General features: G+C 38.6%; 1 protein-coding gene across 3 annotated transcripts in view; it reads left to right on the forward strand.

Annotated features, from left to right (window-relative positions):
* Positions 1 to 20419, forward strand: part of ORC2 (origin recognition complex subunit 2) — a 41080-nt gene extending 20661 nt beyond the window's left edge. For 2 of the 3 annotated variants that reach the window (XM_042476787.1, XM_042476794.1), the window contains exons 9-18: positions 217 to 392; positions 1818 to 1916; positions 5188 to 5297; positions 5857 to 5989; positions 7789 to 7885; positions 11288 to 11434; positions 12378 to 12549; positions 14707 to 14768; positions 16100 to 16218; positions 19630 to 20419. In XM_042476787.1, the coding sequence (XP_042332721.1) occupies positions 217 to 392; positions 1818 to 1916; positions 5188 to 5297; positions 5857 to 5989; positions 7789 to 7885; positions 11288 to 11434; positions 12378 to 12549; positions 14707 to 14768; positions 16100 to 16218; positions 19630 to 19713 (1199 nt within the window). In that variant the 3' untranslated portion in view covers positions 19714 to 20419. The other variant, XM_042476804.1, reaches the window with a different exon arrangement.
* Positions 20420 to 21881: the final 1462 nt, after the last annotated feature.

Here is a 21881-nt window from a genome sequence, read left to right on the forward strand (position 1 = left end):
GTATGACCTTAAGCAGGCCATTGAAACAGCAGCAACTGATATTCTTTACTACTTCTTAATAATAATAATAATAATAATAATAATAAAATAAAATTTATTTGTTAACCGCTTTTCCAATGATCAAAGTGGTGTACAACACGAATTGCAATAACAGGAAGACATGGGAATAAAAATTGCAATACAAATAAAACTTCTTCACAATCCTTTCCTTTTCAGGGTTGAACATGTGCTCTGATAGTGAAAGTGATTATTCTGCTTCATGTTCTGATGAAGAGGAGGAAGATAGCTGTAGCAAAGCTGGTGATGCAGCTTTTTGTCCAGCCACACCTCAAACAACTTCTGCTCTCCCTAATGAAGAAACACCAGCTAAGAAACTTAAGCAAAACATTCCTGTGAGTGTGGATAGAGTTCAATTTATTGCCATAGGAAAATTAATAGGAAGTCATGCCTTGTAAAAATATATATTTCAGGATAGGCATGTTGGCCATGCAGAAAAATATGATTCAGTCCAAAATACATATTGTTGTGATACCTTTATGAGGTCAACCAAAAGGTACAAAATGCATTATGTTAGCTTTCAAAGTTCACTTATCAGGTAAAGATGTTAAAAGTCATACAGAAGAGGAAAAGTGACAAGTATCAGACTCACAATGTTGCATCTTGTTTGAAGTGTTTGCTTAAGTTGATATTTCAGGTGATTTCAAAGGAGGGTTGATGCAGATGGAAGCCCTATCCCTTCTTGACTGTGTAAGGACTGGAGACAAAGGCAGTAAAAGGCAGGTAATAAAATTGTTGTTAGCAACAAATTAGCAACAAATTACTCCCTTGAGATCTAAACCCTAAAGGTGTCAAAGTGTATGCCTGTGATACTGATCCTATCACAATATTCTCCTGTATGATTTTTAACAACTTTGCTTGAAAAAGCCAGCCAGTTTGTAAAGCTAGTGTAATAGATTTGAGGCTTTTGGTTGGTCTCATAAAGATATAATAGTGATGTGTATTTTGGATTTTGCCCTTTAAAATCAATGTAGTTAATGCTACTGACACTGAAACTTTTTAAAAATACAGTTCGGTCTCGGATAGAAAATGTTTAGAATAGAAAGTATTGTGGAAATTTACTTTAAATGTTTTGACATTCTAGGTTTAACTCTGAAGACAAATTTATCATGCACTTGTTGAAAAGGTTACATTGGGAATACTCTTTCTGTTGTATTACCATTGGCTTGCCTAAACATTTGATAGAATATCAGATTTACATAGTAAAATATATATTGTGATCAGAAGCAAGTTCCACTATGTACAATGCCATTTATTTCCAGATATGATTTCAGCATATGAGAAGACTTGCCTTTTTTAAAAAATTGTTTTAAAAGTGTATATTTTTTTACTGTTTTTGACATCAAAGTAACAGTAGTGCAAGGGTTACTGGATTCTGTCATAGCTTCCCTAAGTGTGACTTTAACGAACACATATTTACAATTGCATTCCTTACACTGAAATTCAGCCAAAGTGAAAAACAAAAATCTGTGTTCATTCAAAGGCAACATGAAGACAAGCATGCTTAATTACATTGTGCAAGAGATGCAAAGGCACTATTCTACATATTGACAGTACATGTTTTAATTATACCTGGTGCCTGTAAAATATTTTCTTTTCATCTCTTTTTCTATCATATTATCATTTATTATGCCCTTGCCAAACCAGTTCTGCAATTAGTCACTAGTCTACATTAAGGAAACTAAGCCACCAATTTGCTTACTGTTTAACGTTATTGGTGGAGAATACATGATAGTTCTTGTATATGTGTTTCTTATCAGAGCAATTCGGTAGAAGAATATTTTGAAGCACACAGCAGTTCCAAAGTTTTAACCTCTGATCGAACACTTCAGAAGCTGGAGAAGAAAAAACTGGATCAGGTGTAGTATGTGCCACGAAACAATATGTGTGTATTATTGCTGTCTGCCTCACATAGCATGTTTGCAGTTTTCACTAGGCTTGTTGTCAGGGCCACGTTTAATGGTACTGACACAGTTTGAGTTTGCAAGTGCTGGCATTAAAAATAAATGAAGAAAAAGGCTACTAAGGGTATAGTTTCAGTTATAAGATGTGATCAGTAGAAAAACTGGTTTTAGGGAGAATGGAGTACAGTGTGCCTGCGTTATACATGATTTGGGGTGCAAGGGGCGGCACGTGGGGCGCCCCGCATGCATGAGCCCCGTTCAAATGAATGGGACTCCAGCATAGGCGGAGTTCGCCTAACGTGGGGGGGGGGGTCCGGAAAAGATCCCCCATGTAAGGCGAGGTTCCACTGTACTATTGTTTCATGTTGTCCAGCATCCTGTTAAAATATTTTGAATGAGGAAAGGCAATAATTTAAGTGTAAGGTAGTATTACTTTAAATAGTTATGAAGGTGGTTAAAAACAATTAACAGCTTTGTTGTTGTGTCCCTTCAAGTTGTTTCCAATTTATGGTGAACCTGTCATGGTGTTTTCTGGGGCTGAGAGTGTGTGACTTGCCAGTGGGTTTGCATGGCTGAGTGGGGAATTTAACTCTCATTTCCAAAGTTGTAGTTCAATACTCAAACCCACTCCCCCATGCTGAAATATAATTAACAGCTGCAGTAGATTCATTGAATCAATGGGAATTTGTAAATCAATATATAAAAAATTTCCATTGATCTCATTATCTTGCTCTTTTTGGGAATAGCAACCAGATTTAGGCCATAGAATGCTAGACACACTAATTTCTTTCCCATTTCATAGAATCATAGAATCATAGAATCATAGAGTTGGAAGAGACCACTAGGGCCATCCAGTCCAACCCCCTGCCATGCAGGAAATCCAAATCAAAGCATCCCTGACAGATGGCCATCCAGCCTCTGTTTAAAGACCTCCAAGGAAGGAGACTCTATCACCCTCCGAGGGAGTGCATTCCACTGTCGAACAGCCCTTACTGTCAGGAAGTTCCTCCTAATGTTCAGGTGGAATCTCATTTCCTGTAGCTTGCATCCATTGTTCCGGGTCCTGTTCTCTGGAGCAGCAGAAAACAAGCTTGCTCCCTCCTCAATATGACATCCTTTCAAAATTTAAACAGGGCTATCATATCACCTCTTAACCTTCTCTTCTCCAGGCTAAACATCCCCAGCTCCCTAAGTCGTTCCTCATAGGACATGGTTTCCAGACCCTTCACCATTTTTGTCGCCCTCCTTTGGACACGCTCCAGTTTCTCAATGTCCTTTCTGAATTGTGGTGCCCAGAACTGGACACAATATTTTAGGTGGGGCCTGACCAGAGCAGAATACAGTACAGTGGCACTATTACTTCTCTTGATCTAGACACTATACTTCTATTGATGCAGCCTAAAATAGCATTGGCCTTTTTAGCTGCCGCATCACACTGTTCACTCATGTTCAACTTGTGGTCTACTTGGACTCCTAGATCCCTTTCACACGTAGTTTCATTCAGCCAGGTGTCACCCATCCTATATCTGTGCATTTTATTTTTCCGCCCTAAGTGCAATACCTTACATTTCTCCGTGTTGAATTTCATTTTGTTAGCTTTGGCCCAGCTTTCTAGTCTATTCAGGTCATTTTGAATCTTGATCCTGTCCTCTGGGGTATTAGCTATTCCCCCTAATTTGGTGTCATCTGCAAATTTGATAAGTATGCTCCCAATTCTGTCATCCAGGTCATTGATAAAGATGTTGAATAGCACTGGGCCCAGGACAGAGCCCTGTGGGACCCCACTGGTCACTTCTCTCCAGGATGAAAAGGAGCCATTGTTGAGCACCCTTTGGGTTTGGCCGGTCAACCAATTACAGATCCATGTAACAGTTCATTGGCATGATTATGAAATGGAAGCTCAGTCTTAGCATTATAGAACTACAGTTAGTGTGGAGTTGTCTGATTTGGGTATTGGTGCTAGGATTGGAATTGGGTGTTAGTAGCACAGTTTGGGGGCTTGTAGCTTCTATGAGATGTACTGCCTTCCAGCTCCTTAGGCTGATGTGCTAAATGCAGGTCGATCTCAGGAAGGTATCTGTGACCTTTGCCTTGGTAGCAATCCATTGGGGCTACCAAACATTGTACTTGGGGTTGCTTTTGGAGATTCTTTGGAAGCTGCGGTAGTTCAGAATAATGTGTCTGGATTACTAAACTGAGATCAGGTTGTGTAATGTATCTTGTCAATTTCAACTCTTGGTCCAGTTAACTGGTTTTAATCTTTCTGTGGGGAGAAAACCTATGTATTTTTGCAGTTTATTAAAAGGGGGAAATTAATTGCAATATATGCAATACTTCCTCACTGAATCCAAACTCATTTTACTCCTTTTACAAGGCAGAACTTTTCATTTATAATTTAGTATACAAAAATATTCTACTGGCAAATTTCTGAAATGTATGTAACAGCTCTATGCATATTAGAAGGAAGACTTAATCTGTTCAGTGGAATTTTTTGTCAGCAATCACATGAGATTGTGGCCTCAAAAGTACAGATATCTCTTAGTTTTGTATCAGGCTGTCTGTGTCAGTCCTCTGAAGGGAGAGGTGAAAAGGTTAAGCACAATAGAGTATCAGGTCAGAAGGAAAGCAGATGTAGGATACCTGCTGCTAAAATCTTCAAATTACACCAGAGATCACCAAAGGAACACAACAGGTCTTGTATTGTTACTCTTAATAACCACTGGGGCAAAAATGTCTTTTTCTTCTGAGTATTTTACACATCTACAATATACAAAAATGCTGTGAAATGTCTTACTTGTATGTTAAAATCTTCATATGTTCTGTCTTAAAAACCTTGACCTGAAGGTTCCAAAAGAGAGGTATTTCATAGGATTTCCCCCCAATATTCTTTTGGAATGCCTTCTTGGGGAGACTTGCCTATCACTTAGTTTTATGTCTTAGGCACCGTGTGAAGGCCTGTATTTTAATTTATTTGGGCCTTGTAAGAGCGTATCTTTCATATCAATTTTACTGATATTTTCAGATGGGTAGATATTTTCAGACAGGTAGCATATCTGCATAAATTTAACTGGATACAGAAAAGAAGAGGGACTGTTGGAAGACTTCTCCCTCTCCCTTTGGTAAGAAGAAGCCTCAACTGGATTAAAACCAAGAACAGTATTAATCATTTGTAATTAAGTATTTCATGAGCATAAATCAAAAGGCTATTTTCCCTTTCTTTATCCAGGAGTCCCTGCGAAACCTCTTAAACAAAGTACCTGTCGCTTTTGCTGCTGAACGTGAAGTATTAACTAAGCAACATGAAACACTCTTTTATAAGTGGATGTTGCAATTGCAGTAGGTATCCCATATGTTTCTGTAGGATGTTGTAATATTTGTTCTGATAGAATAATTTAAATTAAATAATTATTTCATAGGTAGGCTTGTTTTCATTGCCGCCGCCCCGTCCCCCCTTTTCTCCATAGTATATAGTTAATGCATTTTCAGGAAATGAGATTTGCATAAGTGGGTAACCCTTTTGTAAGTAAGCATAAAATATTTCCTGTGTTAGCACATACAAAGGATTTCTTGAGGTTCTGCTCTATAGTTCAGTGTTTCTCTTCAGCAGAAAAGCACACAGTATGAAATAGATCCTAGATCCATAAGCAAACTGTTGTGTTCTTTTCCCAGTTAAAATGTATTGAAGACAAAGTTGGATTATATTCAGAATATTGTAGTGTGTGTTTCTCTTGCACTCAATACACTGCTTTTGACATAAGGAAAAACAAACAAATAAATAAGGAAAAACGAGCAAATAATTGGCATAGAAGGTGGGCTCATTTCAACATCCTTTCAGTGTTGCATAAATATCTGCATGTGGTGATATGCAAGCCTCAGATTTTTCTTTTTCTTACAGCTTGGGATTCAATATTGTGCTATATGGATTAGGCTCAAAGAAAGATCTTTTAGAGAATTTCCGCATCGCTCTTCTTCAGAACTCTGTTCATATTGTTGTGAATGGATTCTTTCCCAGCATTACTGTAAAATCGGTAAGCAAAAAGAAAAATGAGAATTCATTCATACTTTCAGAGAAATTTGAGAATGTTGCAGTACAGATTAATAATAATAATAATAATAATAATAATAATAATAATAATAATAATAGTATTTATTTATAACCCGCCTCGCCCTGTGTTGGATCAAGGCGGGTAACAGCATATAAAAGAGAAAACACTAAAATCAAAGGCACAGAAATGGTAGATAAAAGTGCACTAGACTCCAGATTGCAGTACAGTACATAAATAAATGCTAATAATAATAAATAATAATAGTGGCATGGGTTTTTATGGAATGCAACTCACTTTCTCACATGCCTGGATCACAATCTAGAGGTTGAGGGATATTTACAGTGCATTATTTTGAACAGGATGTTGATATTAAGATCAGAGTGAGTTTAGATGGAAGAAATACTGGCAGTGACAATTGCATTATTAAAAGTAGCCATTCAGAAAACATAAACATCCTGCAGTATGCATTTTGGAGTCCTAGCAATAGGCAAGACAGTTAACCCATGTGATGTGACAAGCATCTGTTACTCAGAACACAGCATTTTCTCATTCTTATCTCCCTTTGAAGTTTCTTGATCTTATAAAGCAACAAAAAGTCCTGTTGCCAAAATAATTGCCCCATTTTTTTGCTGTTGTGTGCCTTCAAGTTGTTTTTGATTTGTGGTGACCCCAAGGCAACCTATGACAGGATTTTCTTGTTATGATTTGTTCAGAAGGAGGTTTGGCTTTGTGTCCTTGTGAGGCTAAAAGTGACTTGCTTAAGGTCACCTAGTGGGTTTTCATGGCTGAGTAGGGATTGGAATCATGATCTCCAGAGTTATTGTCTCAGCGCTCAAGCCACCACACCATGTTGGCTGTTCCCATTGTAGAAAACACCACAAAGAGTCTTCTGACATCTTAAAGGTTTAATGAACATTGGTCATACCAGAATTTTTACTGATAGCACACACATTCTGGCAGGTTAGACAGTTAATTCAGGTAATCATAAGCAATCAGTATGCTGATTTAAAACTTTAATGATAGCCTAGAACTTGTTGGCACTCCATTACTCTCTATAATCTCTGAAAATTCTTTTTCATGATAGCCACTTTGAAGTCGTCACTAAGGCACTGGAAGACTGAAATGTTCTGGAACTCTGTGTGTGTGTGTTTGTTTCAAATCTTGCAATTTCTGAGGTCAAAGGTTTCTCAATGTGTATCCTTTGTTGAATGTACATGAGCATTGTTGACCCATATTTCATTAGAAGCTTCCATATATCATATATCACATTAGAAGATAAGGAAATATTTGCTGTTTTGCGTGACATTGTTAGGGGTAGTGATTTTGCTGCTGCAGATGTGGGAAGAGAGTTGGCATTTGAGTTTGTAGTTGGTTCTTTTCACTAGGTTTGTATCATGTTACATGGTTTGTTATTCCTAGTGGCAGGTTGTTTTAATTGGGTGGGGGACTGTTTGTAGCAAGCATATCCATACCGCCCAAGTTTTAGGAGAGGGAAGTTTAATTAAACAGGATGAAATATAGCTATACTATGAAAGAAGCAGAACATAAGGACTGTTTCCCATTTTAACATAATTTGTATCTGGAAAGCATTTCTGGGCATTGTATGTATGGATTATTTTCTTTTCATGTTGTTTTTAGTGCAGGACTTTCATAATGTGTTCAAAACAGCCAAAATAGTTAGTTTTGTTTTTAACCTAGCCTTAGTTTTTATCGAAGATCTGTGATATATATATTTTTAAAAGTCCTAAAAAAGATGTTGATCTGTTATTTTTCTGTGCTAGATTCTGAATTCCATTACAGAGGAGGTGCTGGATTACATGGGTTCTTTTCGCAGCCCTCAGGATCAGTTGGATTTAATCATGAAAAGATTTAAAGAAGGTAATGAAAATAGATAAGCATCCTAGAAATTTTAATTCTGGTGTGTATTTTTAAAAACTTGGTTAAATCAAATCATCGGCTGCTTTATGTTTAGCTGCAAATTCAAATGCATTGATGGTGCTCACAGGTAATTCAGCTTTGAGGCAATAGAACATTATTATTCATGGAACCTGCTACAATAGACTTTGACATATTGGCGTATGTGCTTTTAGGTCAGCTGTTGACCTATGGCAACCTCATGAACAGGGGTAGGCAACCTGCGGCCCGCGGGCTGGATGCGGCCCGGCGAGGCCTTGGGACCGGCCCCAGCCCGGTCCTGCCACCGATTGCCGCTGGGGCCTTTGGGGGGCAATTGTCTATAGAAGCCTCAGAAACATGCATTTATATTAACATTTTTTAAAAAATCAGCAATTTTTTTCACGTGTCCTCCATTTTTTAAAAAAAAGTGTCTTCCATTTGAAAATTTTGTCCTACATTTGTCCTGGTTTATTTATATATTTAATTTTTTAAAAATTATTTAATTATTTATTTTTGGGGTTCAGCCCCCCAGTTGTCTGAGGGACAGCAACCCGGCCCCTGACTCAAAAAGATTGCCTACCCCTGCTCATGAATTTCATAGGATTTTCTTGTTGTTGTGTGCCTTGAAGTCATTTTTAATTTATGGTGAACTTTGGGATTTTCTTGGCACATTTCTTCAGAGGGAGTTTGCCATTGCCATCCTCTAAGACTGAGAGAGTGTAACTTGCCCAAAGTTACCCAGTGACTTTCATGGTGGAGGTGGGAATTGAACCCTGGTCTCCAGAGTTGTAGTCCAATTCTCAAACCACTATGCCACACTGGTTCCCAGGGTTTTCTTAGGCTAGGAATACTTAGAGGTGGTTTCACCAGTTCCTTCTTCTGAAAATATAGCCTGCAGCATCTCGTATTCATTGATGGTCTCCCTTCCAAGGACTAATGAGAGCTGACCCTGCTTATTTTCCAAGATCGGATGGGATCTGCACCTTTGAGGTATTTAGCGATCTACAAATTAGAGCTAGGTTTGGTAGCCAAGCATCCATTTCCAGTAGTTTTGGGTTCATAAGGGAGAAAAGCTGGATATTAATGAATTCAGCACCAATTTTTCTGCCACTGAACAAGTGTACATGTTTTATTTAAGCTGAGCATTGACAATGCTGCCTTGTGTCCCAAACTGGGAGAAAAGAAATAGTGTGTGTGGGCTTGTAGTCATGCCGCCTGCCTTTCCCTTCACTTCTGCCATGCAACCACATCAGCTCTCTGAAGACTCTCTTATTAATACAGAGCAAAATTAGGGTATGTCCAGGGGATGAGAAAATCAGTTCCGCTGAGGGATACAGTTGGATATGCAACCAAGAACAATTAAGTTTAGAAACTCATTTGCTGTTTTATTTACAGTCACTGTGCAAGTAAAGAAATAAGTTTTGAAATAAATGAGTGGGCCTTTGGATTGCTTCTGATGCAAGATATTTTACAGTATAGATTAAAACTTTTTTATATAGATTAATACTTTATTTTTAATGATCAGAGTACATGTAGTATTTGTTAAACAGTTGTAGATCCTGGGTTCTGGGACACTTAAATGGATTGTTATGATCTGGCTCAGCTATGCACAGGACCGTTTGGAGCAAATAGGTAACTCTGGATTTAACAATTACCCTGCAAAGTAGCTAATTCACTACCTTATACAGTCTAACTCTGGTTGGGTCTGAGGGAATACAGACCTGAACAAAATACTCTAAAATTCTAAATGCCCTTCTGGTCCAGAGTTTTAGGCTAGTAAACTTAAATCATAACAGTGGACATAATACCAAAGCAGTTCATGGACAACATACAAATGGATACAGGGTATGAATCAGATGATTTGCAAAGGTTGAAGAAAGAGAATAACTGTATCTTTATTGTTCTTTGGGATTGATGAAACAGTACAAAATAAAAGCAAAAAGGTGTTAGCTGTGGTTAATCCATATAAGAATGATGTCACCAGAATAAGGTTAATCCATATAAGAATGACCTCAGGAACAAAAGCACATATTGGCCACATAAAATAATGAAGCTATAAAGCTGTTTGGAAGTGAGCAAATGACCCATGGCAACCATATGTATCCAGTTAACCAATCAGAAGCTATGAAGTCCAGTACTTTAAGAGCAGTGGTTTTCAAATTCTGGTCTTCCAAATGTTTTGAACTTCAGGATTCAGCTAGAAATCGTAACCAGTATGACCAGTGCACAAGAGTAAGGAACATCAACAGTTTCGAATATGCAGATAATACCATACTTCAGGCAGAAAATAGCAGTGACTTGGAAAAGTTATTGAAGAAAGTCAAGGAAGAAAGTGCAAAGACAGGTTTACAGTTGAATGTGGAAAAAAAATGACTCCCACAGATGATTTACACAACTTTAGACAATAAAGACATTGAAATAGTTAGAGATTTTCCATACATTGTCTCCGTCATTAGCCAGAATGAAGAATGCAGCTAAGAAATCAGAAGATTTGGACTCAAAAGGGCACCTGTGAAGGAACCAAACAAGATCCTGAAGTGTAAAGATATAACATTGAATTTTAAAGTTAGAATTGTCCATGCCATCAGATAACCTATTTCTGTATATGGTTGTGAAACTTGGACATTAAAGAAAGCTAATAGGAATTCATTTGAAATGTATGCTGGAGAAAAAATTCTTATGGATTACATGGACTGCTAAAAAGACAAATAAATGGGTCCCAGAGCCAATCAAACTTGAATTCTCCCTAGCAACCAAAATGAGTAAACTGAGACTATCATAGTTTAGACATTTAATGAGAAGACATGATTCACTAGAAAAGGCAATAATGCTTGGTAAGGTAGAAAGCAGTAGGAAAAGAGGAAGACCACACTGCAGATAGATAGACTTAACCAAAGGAGTCACAGCCCTGGGTCTGCAAGACCTGACTTGGGTGACTTGGAAGTGTCTCATATATAGCATTGCCATAAATTGAAGTCAACTTGACAGCAGTTAACAGCAATGATGGCCAATGCTCAGGAATTCTGGGATGTGAAGTCCCAAACATCTGGAGAACCAGAGTTTTAGAACCATTGATTTAGAATATGTGCAGTTTTCCATACAAAACTACTTAAAAACTATCCCAATGCTAGGCTAAACCTTGAAGAATCCAAAACAGTGCATGCGCACAAAAGCTTGAGTTCTAAACCGTCAAAACAAACAAAACACCACACTTTCAGAATGAAAAACATTGATTTTGTAACATATATCCTAGACAACAGTAACAACAACTGTTACTTTATTCTCCAGAGGGGAGCCACAGAGAGCTTGTCAGCATTACCAAGAATTTTTCTTGACACTTTTTTTTGGGGGGGGGGGGATCTATTGGCACTTCTCTTTTCCCAGATCCTTCTTTGGAGCTATATTTGCTTATTCATAACCTGGACAGCCAAATGCTGAGAGGAGATAAAAGCCAACAAATCTTAGCACAGTTGTCATCTCTTCCCAATGTCTACTTCATCGCCTCCATTGATCATATTAATGCACCACTCAGTGAGTATTCGGATCTTTCAGAACTGTGTGTCTTTGTATAAAAGGTGTCTTAAAAGCTAACCTGTCTAGAATATCCTGTCTAAGTGTAATGCACAGTATGGCTGCATTCCAGTGCAATGCTTAACCCTGGTTTTGCATTACATCTAAATTAGGTCAAACTACTGATTTTATTACATAATTTTCTAAATGAGACCACAGTTGGAATCCTTGAACATGCAGTAAAATGCAAGAAATGGAAATTATTCACAAACCATGGCTGTCTTTGGGTGAACAAACTAGCATCTGAAACTAGTTTAAAGATGTTTTAAAAACACAGTTTGTGCTAAAACTGTTTTCCTGTTACGTCTTGAATTCAAACAACAGAGAAACCAGATTTAGGATCATAGTTACACCATCAAGTTGGAAGTAGGTTTTATCTTTTAAAAAAACCTCTTGTACTTTAAGGCATGAGCAAATTTACAAAGCTCTTGTAGTCCAATTTAGGATATAAATGATTCTAGGCCTGATCTAGTAAATTGCAGAACACAGTGGTTGGACAGAATATCGATTATTAAATAAACATATTAAAATATTAGAAGTAGCTGTTCATTGCTGACTTTAACGTAGTGTAGACAAGTTACTATTGTTGAATTTATATCATAGGTCCAGTTGAAAGAATAGCACAGGTGTCATGTAAAGAAATTCTTTCAAAATGAATGGTGAAAAAATAAAGCTGTTCTTTAGTCAGTTTTGCACCATTCTTTTTGGATCACCCTTTTGTATGTATGAAGGTTTTTTGTTTTGTTTTTGTCTTTTTTTTTGCTTTTACTACAGAAAACAATGATAAATTCAACTCTTTAAAATAGTATCTGATAAATCAGTTTGTGGAAAGTATTCTCCCTGCTTCCAAAATCTTAGTACTTTTTGTTCTTTCTTTACTTTTATTTGTCTTTTGTTGATATAGTGTGGGATCAGGCGAAACAAAGCATGTATAATTGGTTGTGGTATGAAACAACTACTTACAGCCCTTACATAGAAGAAACATCATTTGAGAACTCCCTGTTGATAAAACAGTCTGGGTCTTTGGTTTTGAGCTCTCTCACACATGTTTTGCATAGCCTCACTCCTAATGCAAGGTAAGAAATTGTCTGTGAAGAAGAGAAGCTTGAAATCTGTGACCATGATTTTAATGTTTAGATACTAGACAAAATTGCTTTACAGTGGAGCATTTATACTGTAAACAGAATGTTTTTCTGCATTTCATCTGGGATGCCTGAATGTACTGTTTCCCTAGTGCCTCAAAGTTAATATGATTTAATATTTGCCATAACACATCTGTGACAGATTTTCTCTATATTCTCTATAATATACATCAGCCTTCCCCAACATGGTGTCCTCCATACATTATGGACTACAGCTCCCAGCATTCCTGACCTTTGGACATACTGGTTGGGGCTTATGGAAACAAAAACACCTGAAAATACCAGATTGTTTCAAAATGCTATGAATCATGTGTAATATACTTCTTTGCTGATTATATTGTCATTTCCTTTCTTTTCTCTGCAAGGAGTTGTTTAAACATATGCAATATTTTCCAGGATGTGTATGCCCACATGTTAATTTTGCATGTGTGTATATGAACCTTCAAGTCACCTGTTGACTTATGGTGACCCCATGACTTTCAAGGAATCCTCAGAGGTAGTCTTGCCAGTTCCTGCCTCCCAAATACAGCCTACAGCAACTGGTATTCATTGTCAGTCTTCCATCCAAGTACTAACCAAAGCTGCCCTTGCTTAGCTTCCAAGATCAGATGGTATCTGGTACCTTTAATGTCTTTAGGCCTAATTTAGCATAGCTATGTGAAAATAATGGTTTCTACAGAGAAGTGGATTTTTTTTAGAAAAGATGATACTGGATAAAGGACAGAGTTTTCTTTGTGTCATGAATCAATTTCAAGCCTTCTATGAGAGGGTATCATAAAGTTTTACTTATCACTTTTAAAAAAAATTGACAAAGTTACTTTTGATTTGTAGTTGTTAATTTTTCTCTACATAGTCACCAACCAGATTTGCACATTTTTCACAGCATTTCTTGACCCTCCAAATACCGTTATTGTAAGGCAGATTGTGCCTTAAACCACTCTTCCACTTCATGAATGATATGATTTGTGTTGTCAAATCGGTGACCCCGCAACAGATTTTTCATTTCTGGGAACAAGAAAAAGTCACTTGGTGTGAGGTCGGGAGAGTAAGGCGGATGCTGTAAAATCTCAAAGACACATGCCCTTGCTTTATTAACTCGAACTTGAGATAAGTGAGCTGGTGCACTGTTGGGTAAGAGACGAATGCCTCTGGAGAGCATACCGTGACATTTCTTTTTCAGAACATCTTGCAACTTGTCCAGAAGATTGCTGTAGTATGTGCCAGTGATGGTTTGTCCCTTTGCAATGTAATCTGTGAGAATGACTCCATGACAGTCCCAAAAAAATGAGAGCATGAAATTCCCTGCTGATCTTTGCACCTTTGCCATTTTGGGGGGGAGGGGAATCAACTTGCTTCCACTCCACTCCATGCCCATGATTTTGGTCTCTGGATCATACTGATGGGTCCAAGATTCATCCTTGGTTACCAGATGACCAAAAAAATCCTGTTCATCCTGTACCAACAGCATCAACATCTGACTTGAAAGGTCACGCCGTGTTTAGTTTCTGGAAAGGGGTTAGCAAACGTGGAACCCAGTGTACAGACACTTTAGACATGCAGTTCGTTATGAATAATTTCCCACATACCACTATAACTGAGACCAGTTTCAGTCATGATCATTTGGATGGCTGCTTGTTTGTCTTCCAGGATTAAACACTCAGTTTTCTTCACTTTGGATGCATTGTCCGTCAGTGATGATCTTCCAGTCTTGGCTCATCTGTGAGAGACATGTGACCAGTTTGGAAATTCCTTTTCCACCTCAAAATAGTGTCATAAGATGGGCAATCATTTCCATATACCACCATAATCTCATCATGAATTTGCTGGTCACTATTTATCATGCTGCGAGCCTCAATCCTCTCCATCTTACACTTTAGTCGCTTCTGGCACAAAAATAAATGAGCTGATTTTCTCAACATCATGCAATTAGGGATCAATTATGACAAAATTTCATTAATATTCCATAGCAACTTATGGATGATAATTATTACTTTACGATACTCCTTCATACTTTTTGAATTCACATTTTGTTGTTTCATGAAAATAACTTTCTGGTCTTCTTTAAATACATTTGGTTCCCTTTCTCCTCAGGGGGATTTTCAGGCTTTTGGCAGAATGTCAGCTAGAGAATAAGGATAACCCTTCCTGGCCAGGTAGGTAAATTACCAATTATTATTGGTGGTGCAGTGGTTAAATGCCAGTACTGCTGCCACATGGTTGTGAGTTCGATCCCAAGCAGGGCTCTGAGGTCCACTCCACTCAGCCTTCCATCCTTTCATAGGTTGGAAAAATAAGTATCCAGCTTGTTGAGGGCAATTGGCTTACAGATTGTACACTGTTCAGGGAGTGCTAGTTTAGTGATAAACTGTATAGAAATTTACTTGCTATTATTGTTATGAATTTTTGTTAATTCTTTCTGAATATGAAATTAGTGCACAATATTTTGTTTGCAAACAGTTCAGTGTCCGTTTGGGGGAATTAAGGATATACTTCACCATAACATTTAAAAACAGTGTGGGGCAAATGTTGGAATTTAATGGACTATATGCTTCCCGCAACAGACCTCATATCCCCTGAAAACAATTCCCCTCCTATTATTATTATTATTATTATTATTATTATTATTATTATTATTATTTTGCCTTTCAGTTCTCTTCTAGGAGGCTTGAGAGAAAACCTCACTGTGTTGTGATTTTAGGCCCAGGAGAAGCCTTGCCCTCCCACAGAATGTAATTGGAAGGTCAATTTCTAAGTCATTTCCTATGGGAGGGGGCACGCCTCTCCTGGACCTAAAATTAGCCGGGGTTGGAGCATAGCAAAACCCCTGGGATGGGTGGGGCATTTTTTTTTTATTCTTTGTAATGGGTGCTAGTACAAGGCAAAATGGCCTTAAGATCCTTATGTGGTCCACAGGTAACATTTTCCTCATCTGTGTTTAAAACATGGGAGGAATCAATTGATATGGGGATGTGAGAAGCACTTGGATCTAGCAACACCTTTCTGAAACAAACTTGAAATAATCTTGAGGCCAGATAATATCTGCTGTTTGGACAGGATGTTCCAGTGGATGTTGGTGTAAGCATTGGATTCACAAATCTGTTCCTGTTGAATATACTCTTGCTCTGCACTGTGTTTGTTTTCTGTGCTAATGGACAGTGTAGCATAATCCAGTAGGCAGACTTGAATCTGTTGTTTTGTGATCTATTTGTGGCTAACTACTGCTGGACAGAGAATTGCTGCAGGTAGAATAGAAAGCATGGTCAGAGAGCAAACCAAGGACTAGAGCTAAATAACATTCACACAGAATACGTAGCAGAAGGCACAGTCAGATAGTAAGGATCAAGAGCAAAGTAAGAGATGGAGGAGGATGTCTATTGCTAATAACTGCATTACTTACGCATTGATAATTCGAAAACACGCCACTGATTTGTACAAGAATAATGTTAGCGCTTTTAATATATGCTGTTTTTGCACTCCTAATTAGGGCTTTCCTTTCAAGAGTTGTACCAACACTGTCGGGAGGCCTTCCTGGTCAATAGTGACCTCACTCTTAGAGCTCAACTCACAGAATTCAGGGATCATAAAATTATTCGGACCAAGAGGGTGAGTGAAGTGCTGTTGTATGTTAAATGTGTTAGTATAGCTGTTTGCTTAACTATGCAACTGTTTACTTAACTATGTCGGTACTTCTGGAAGATTGATTAGATGGTAAATGGCAGCGGAACTACTGATATTAATAAGATTTGTATTTTGATAGCAAAAATATATACTGTAGAATATATGCTCTAAGTATGAAATTACTGTTTTTAAGTTGTATTGGTTTTGTATGCTTTTTTAACTGATATTACATAGAATCATAGTTGAAAGGGGTCACATGCCATCAGTTCTAAGCCCCCTCCCCCCAGCTAAAACATCAACAGATTTTTATATCCCTGGGGGGGGTCCTGGAACCAAACAAACACCAGTGAATATCAAGGGACCACTGTACTTCAGCACCAGTGGTTTTGATGTCACCATCAACACTTCTAAAGGAAGTTTCCTAGATGGAGACAGCCCTACCAAATGCAAAGACGGGTTCTAACAAGATGAAGAAGAAAAGAGGTAAGGAGCACCACAGTGTTGATACCCCCCCCCCCCCAAAAAAAAATCCCTGGTTGTCCTTTCAGACTAATACTACATCCCCTCCAGCACTATGACTAGTATCCGTTTTGGCTCAGATTCCAACAAGACAGGCTTTTATGCCTCCAGGGATTACTTGGCATTGGTTGAGCCAATCCTGGAAAGAGTTAAAAAGTACTACATCTCATTCATTCATTTATTTAGAGTATTTATACATTAAGGTATAAATAAGTATAAGCCAGGGTAAACCCTCCGTCACAAACACTCTCAGAGCAGCTTACAAATTTTTAATTTAACAATTCAATATTCTTTTCAACGATGTAATTTGTTCCTTCATTCTTCAAAGAAGTCCTTGATACTCCACACCAAGGACATTTTCAGGACCAGTCTTATACCTTTTATGTGATATGAATATATATATAGTAAATAGTCTCACCTGAAGTGTGTTAGAGCTAGGCATCTGTTGAAGGAATCCATTGCCCCTGTCTTCTCTTTCCAGGGTTTTTTTCTTGTAGTCCTGTGGATTGTCCTTACTGGCACCTGTGTAACTGCTCTCCAGTGCACAGTGGTCTACTTTGCTGACCTTGTGAGATCACACCCTTTATTTTCATAGCATCAGGAAGGGTGGAGAAAGGTGACCTGAGAGACCGGGGAAATCAATGATCTGCCAGGGGCTAAAGGCCAAGAACAGGGTTGCTGTTTGGCTGCTCGGCCCCCAGATCATCACACTCAGCTATCATAAAAGATTCAGTTTGTCAGGGTCTTACCTGATCTCCATGCATGGGAAAGCTTTCATCCTGCAGACGGAAGCTGAAAAGTGCACTGCTTTATCTTCTGAAAGTTCAAAGTGCCGTGTGACAGGACTTTCTTTCAAGCCTGAGGTTGCTTGTACCTTCCAACCTCAGAAGGCCCCCGTCACTGACACTTGCCCTGCTTTTAACCTATTAACACTGTTTTAAGTGTTTAAGGGCTGGGGTCCCATGCGTCTCCATAAACTAGTTTAATGTTTTAGGTAGTGTGCTTGCTTTTGTTTATAGCTTATAGAAATCACTTCGAACACAGACCTCCACTGTAAAAATAAGCAGTAACATTCATTGAATAACCGTAAGATATAAAGTATTTTATGTAGGTAACATCAAGCTCAGTGTGGTTACATAACAATTAATGGGGCAGGCTTATAAATACCCTGTACCCTCCTGTCTCACTCTCAGTAGGAATGCCAACCAGACTAATTAAATCACAGTCCCCAATGGACTAACTCGACACTGACTTGACTTAACTGCCCCAGCTGATTCTCCTGTCTTAAATTAAAACCCTTAGGTGGGTTACAGACCGCTGAAATGCGGCGGTCTGCCGCCAGTGCCGGTTACTGCGTCCGGGAATTGCAGCAGCCCAACGGCGCAGTTCCCAGACGCAGCAAAGAAGGAGCGTGAAAATCACGCTCCTTCTTGTAGCCCGGAAGAGACTGTGCTAGTCGCGCACTCGCGGCGTCACTTCCGCCGTGCGAATTGCGGACACAGAGCAGCCGTTACATCAAAATGCCAGCGGCCGTGTGGAACAGCCGCCGCCATTTGTTACGGACTCAGTCTGTGCTAGAGTTAGGGGCATCTGGAAGAGGCTGCTTTTAGAGTTCCAACCTGTTAATTTCTATAAGGTTTTATCAGCTTGTTTTAAACTTCAACAGCTGAGAGATCATTGCAGTGGGACACAAAGGGGGTTGACAGACTGGCCACATGACACATGCCCCAACTCCACCCCCAGGCCGGTGTGATGCCATGCACTGTTTCATATGGTGCACGGCATCATGGTGCACCTCTGGCGCTGTGTCTACATGACACAACACCAAAGGAGCGTGGAAGAGCTGCGTGCTGGCGGCTATGGTGCCCTTTCTGGGATGCAAAAAGGACCTGCTTTTTGTGGCTCCTTTTTGCACCCCAGAAAGGAGAGATCAGGGCCAAGGCGTGCAGTTGCTGCAGCCCCAATCCAGCGCAGATAGAAGTGACTGCAGGCCCAAATTCTCTGTTCACAAATCGTACCTTACGAAGTGGAAGAAAGTTCTTGCACTTTTACAAGCTAAACCTATTCCTGTTGCTAGCATGCTGGTTAAAGTTGTTCTGGAACTTCTGGCCCATTTCTGCACAAAAACTGGAGTCTCATCTCAAGTTTTACCTTGCTATTGTAGCTCACTCCAAACTGCCATCTGGGTCCTCTTGGTCTACTCATCTCTTGCTGAAATCTTTTTCAAAAAGTTTAAAAATTTGCATCCAGAATGTTGGCCAAATAGTGTTTATATGGAATATCTTGTTGGTCTTTTCTGAGCTCGTGGGCTGACCCCTTGCAGTCTGAGGTTGCTGATAATCAAGACTGGCTTTGATTCAAGGAGTTGTTAGAAATGTGTTCCCTGCTTTTTTGCTGGATTCAGCCTTTTCTGGAATTTCACAGGATAAGATTTCTGTATACTGTAACAGTAGTGTTGGTTGATATGCCAATGCCAGTTGCCCTATTTCTAGTTAGGTCAACCTGGGAATCACTCTTATGTGTAAGTTACAGAGGCTATGAAGAACAGGTTGCTTACTTTTAAGTACGTTTCTTGTGTGGTCATGTGTGATCACACACAATCCACCTTCCTTTCCTATGCAGGAGTCACTGTTTTTTTTTTTTTTTTTTGCCTTTTCTGGTACTCTAAGCACTTTAGAGTATTGGGAACTGAACTAAAGCTATGCTCTGACATCCATCATACAGAGTATGTAGGGTTCTCACCAGAATGCTTAGTTCAGCTCTAGAAGTTTCTGGTTGGCTTTGTGTAGTGCAGAACTACAGTTAGACTGGAATTCTGTTGAATAACATTTTTATTCTTACACCTCTGAACAATCAATACTGTGTTCTTCTTTTCAGGGTGCTGATGGCGTTGAATATTTATTAATTCCTGTAGATATGGGAACATTGACTGACTTTCTGCAGAAAGATAATGAAGTTTGAAAGCTTTCAAAAGTCCGTTGGCAATTGCTCTTAACAGCTGCTGGAATACTTCCTGAAGGATTGCTAATTTTGAGATCTCAGGATTCTTTGTTACTTGTCATAATGGAGTACAAAGTTATGTAAGCAAAACCAACTTTTAGAACTGTCTAGATCTGCTCAGGTTTCCTTGTTTGTATGATGCCTTCCTCCTGTTTGTTCCACCACAGATGAAGAAAACATCACCCATTATTAGTAATGTGCCTTCTGCTCACAATCCTCTGGAAATCAGAACTTGCCGGGAGTTACATGTACTTGAAAATATATTTGGTTAACTACCAGCACCTTGATGTTTTCTACTTACGGAAATGGACGAATGTCTTCCAGTACATCATATATACAGATTATATTATTTTCTAATATGTGCTGTGTGAAGTGGAAAGATTGGGGGAGAGAACTGTCTGAACTTTATCAACCCAAATATGAATGCCAGAGATCCAGGATACTGTAGATAAATTTGTTAATTGGGAGAGGGCTTAATTGGGATCAGGGAGACTTTGCCCCCCAAATATAAGCCATTTAAAAATTTAAATGTAAAGCGGAAAATGTCTCTGTCAGTAAACCACAAACCTACTAATTTTGTAACATCAGATTTATTATGAATGGAGAAGTAATGTTGTAATACTTTTTTAAAAACAATCTCCTGAATAAAATATGTAGTTTTGTGGGGCTTTTTGTGTATCATATCATATTAATAACCAATAAAGTTTGACACTTCTAGGGAAGACTTGTAGGGAGGGGGACAAGCATGAGAGCATTAATTGACGCAAAATTGCACGATGGTTTTGGGCACAGGTGACTTACCTAGTTCCTAGTCTAGCTCAGGCTCGTAGAATTTTATATAGCAGTTATGTCCCAATAAGTTCTTTGGGACTTGTGTGTAAGTGAGAGTGTATAGGATTAAAGCCTAAATTAGATCTGCCTGGTTCTAGTATTTAAGTGCCATAGCTTGCCAGATCATCCTGATAGAATTCATTAGCCCCAGTCTCTGAGGCTTCTTGTGCAGGTCTTGAGATATGCATGTCTTGACAGTATATAATTATGTATACTATATTAATTAAGTATACATTATTGGGTATGACATAAAGTCTTACACGTTCAAATGTCATTTTCTTAGTGTTTTTTTTCCTTGCACTGTCTAAAATTCCAAAGTGAAGTTTAGAAATATTCCTTTGCATTTAAACAACACAGACAAAATTAATATGAATTAAGGCTTAAATACCTCCATTTGGAAATGGTACACAAGCCAGGACAAAGTTTATAGCAAGTGCTGCATGTAATTCTCTGTTGCAAAGGTCACATGAAGAGGATGCTTCCTCTCCCCTTACCTTAGCACGGGACAAATAATGTATCTTGTGTGTTCTTTGTATCTGGTTTCTAGCAATTAGGAACATCCTTCCATGGAGAAATATATCCACCTAAATGACTCCTGAAGATTGTCCATCCCACCTCTGTTGAAAGACCTCCAAAAACAGAAACACCAGCACCGTCGAAGACAATTGATTTCACTAAGATATAGGTCTTGGGCTGATAGTTTAAAATTTTTGGCTTCTTTTGGGTGTGTTTCAAATTTAAATTCCTTCTGGGGTGATGGGATATTTCAACTCTGCTCTACCAGTGTAAAAACGAAGCATGTGCACTATAAATATGTGGCAACCTGAAAATGTAGGACACATCCTACAAATGTAGGACTTCCTATAAATCCACACCCTCTCATGGAAATGGTTTCACATATTTTAAGAGATATACTTTTGACAATCCAGCAAGTTTACTCTCCCCTACTTCACAAACTGGGACATCAGGAGATAAACTCTATAAACACATGAAAAGACATTCCACCTGAGCAGTCAATCATCACTATTTATTGCTTTTGGCCAATGGCCGTTGCAAAAACCAAAACAATACACATAAAATTTCCATAAAACCAATATACAATAAATTTTACCAAATAGCAAAAATTCAACATATGTGGTTGAATATAACATGTATATCACGGACATATTAAAATTGACATCTAAACCCTTTTAACTAAAATTATCCCCATTACAAGGAACAGCTATCTCTGCTAGGTATTTCTTTCTAATCTTTTTGGCAGCAAGAGCAAATAGGGCTACACGCCAAGTCACATATTT

The sequence above is a fragment of the Sceloporus undulatus genome, chromosome 1 (genome assembly GCF_019175285.1).
Source record: "Sceloporus undulatus isolate JIND9_A2432 ecotype Alabama chromosome 1, SceUnd_v1.1, whole genome shotgun sequence".
Lineage (NCBI taxonomy): Eukaryota > Metazoa > Chordata > Lepidosauria > Squamata > Phrynosomatidae > Sceloporus > Sceloporus undulatus.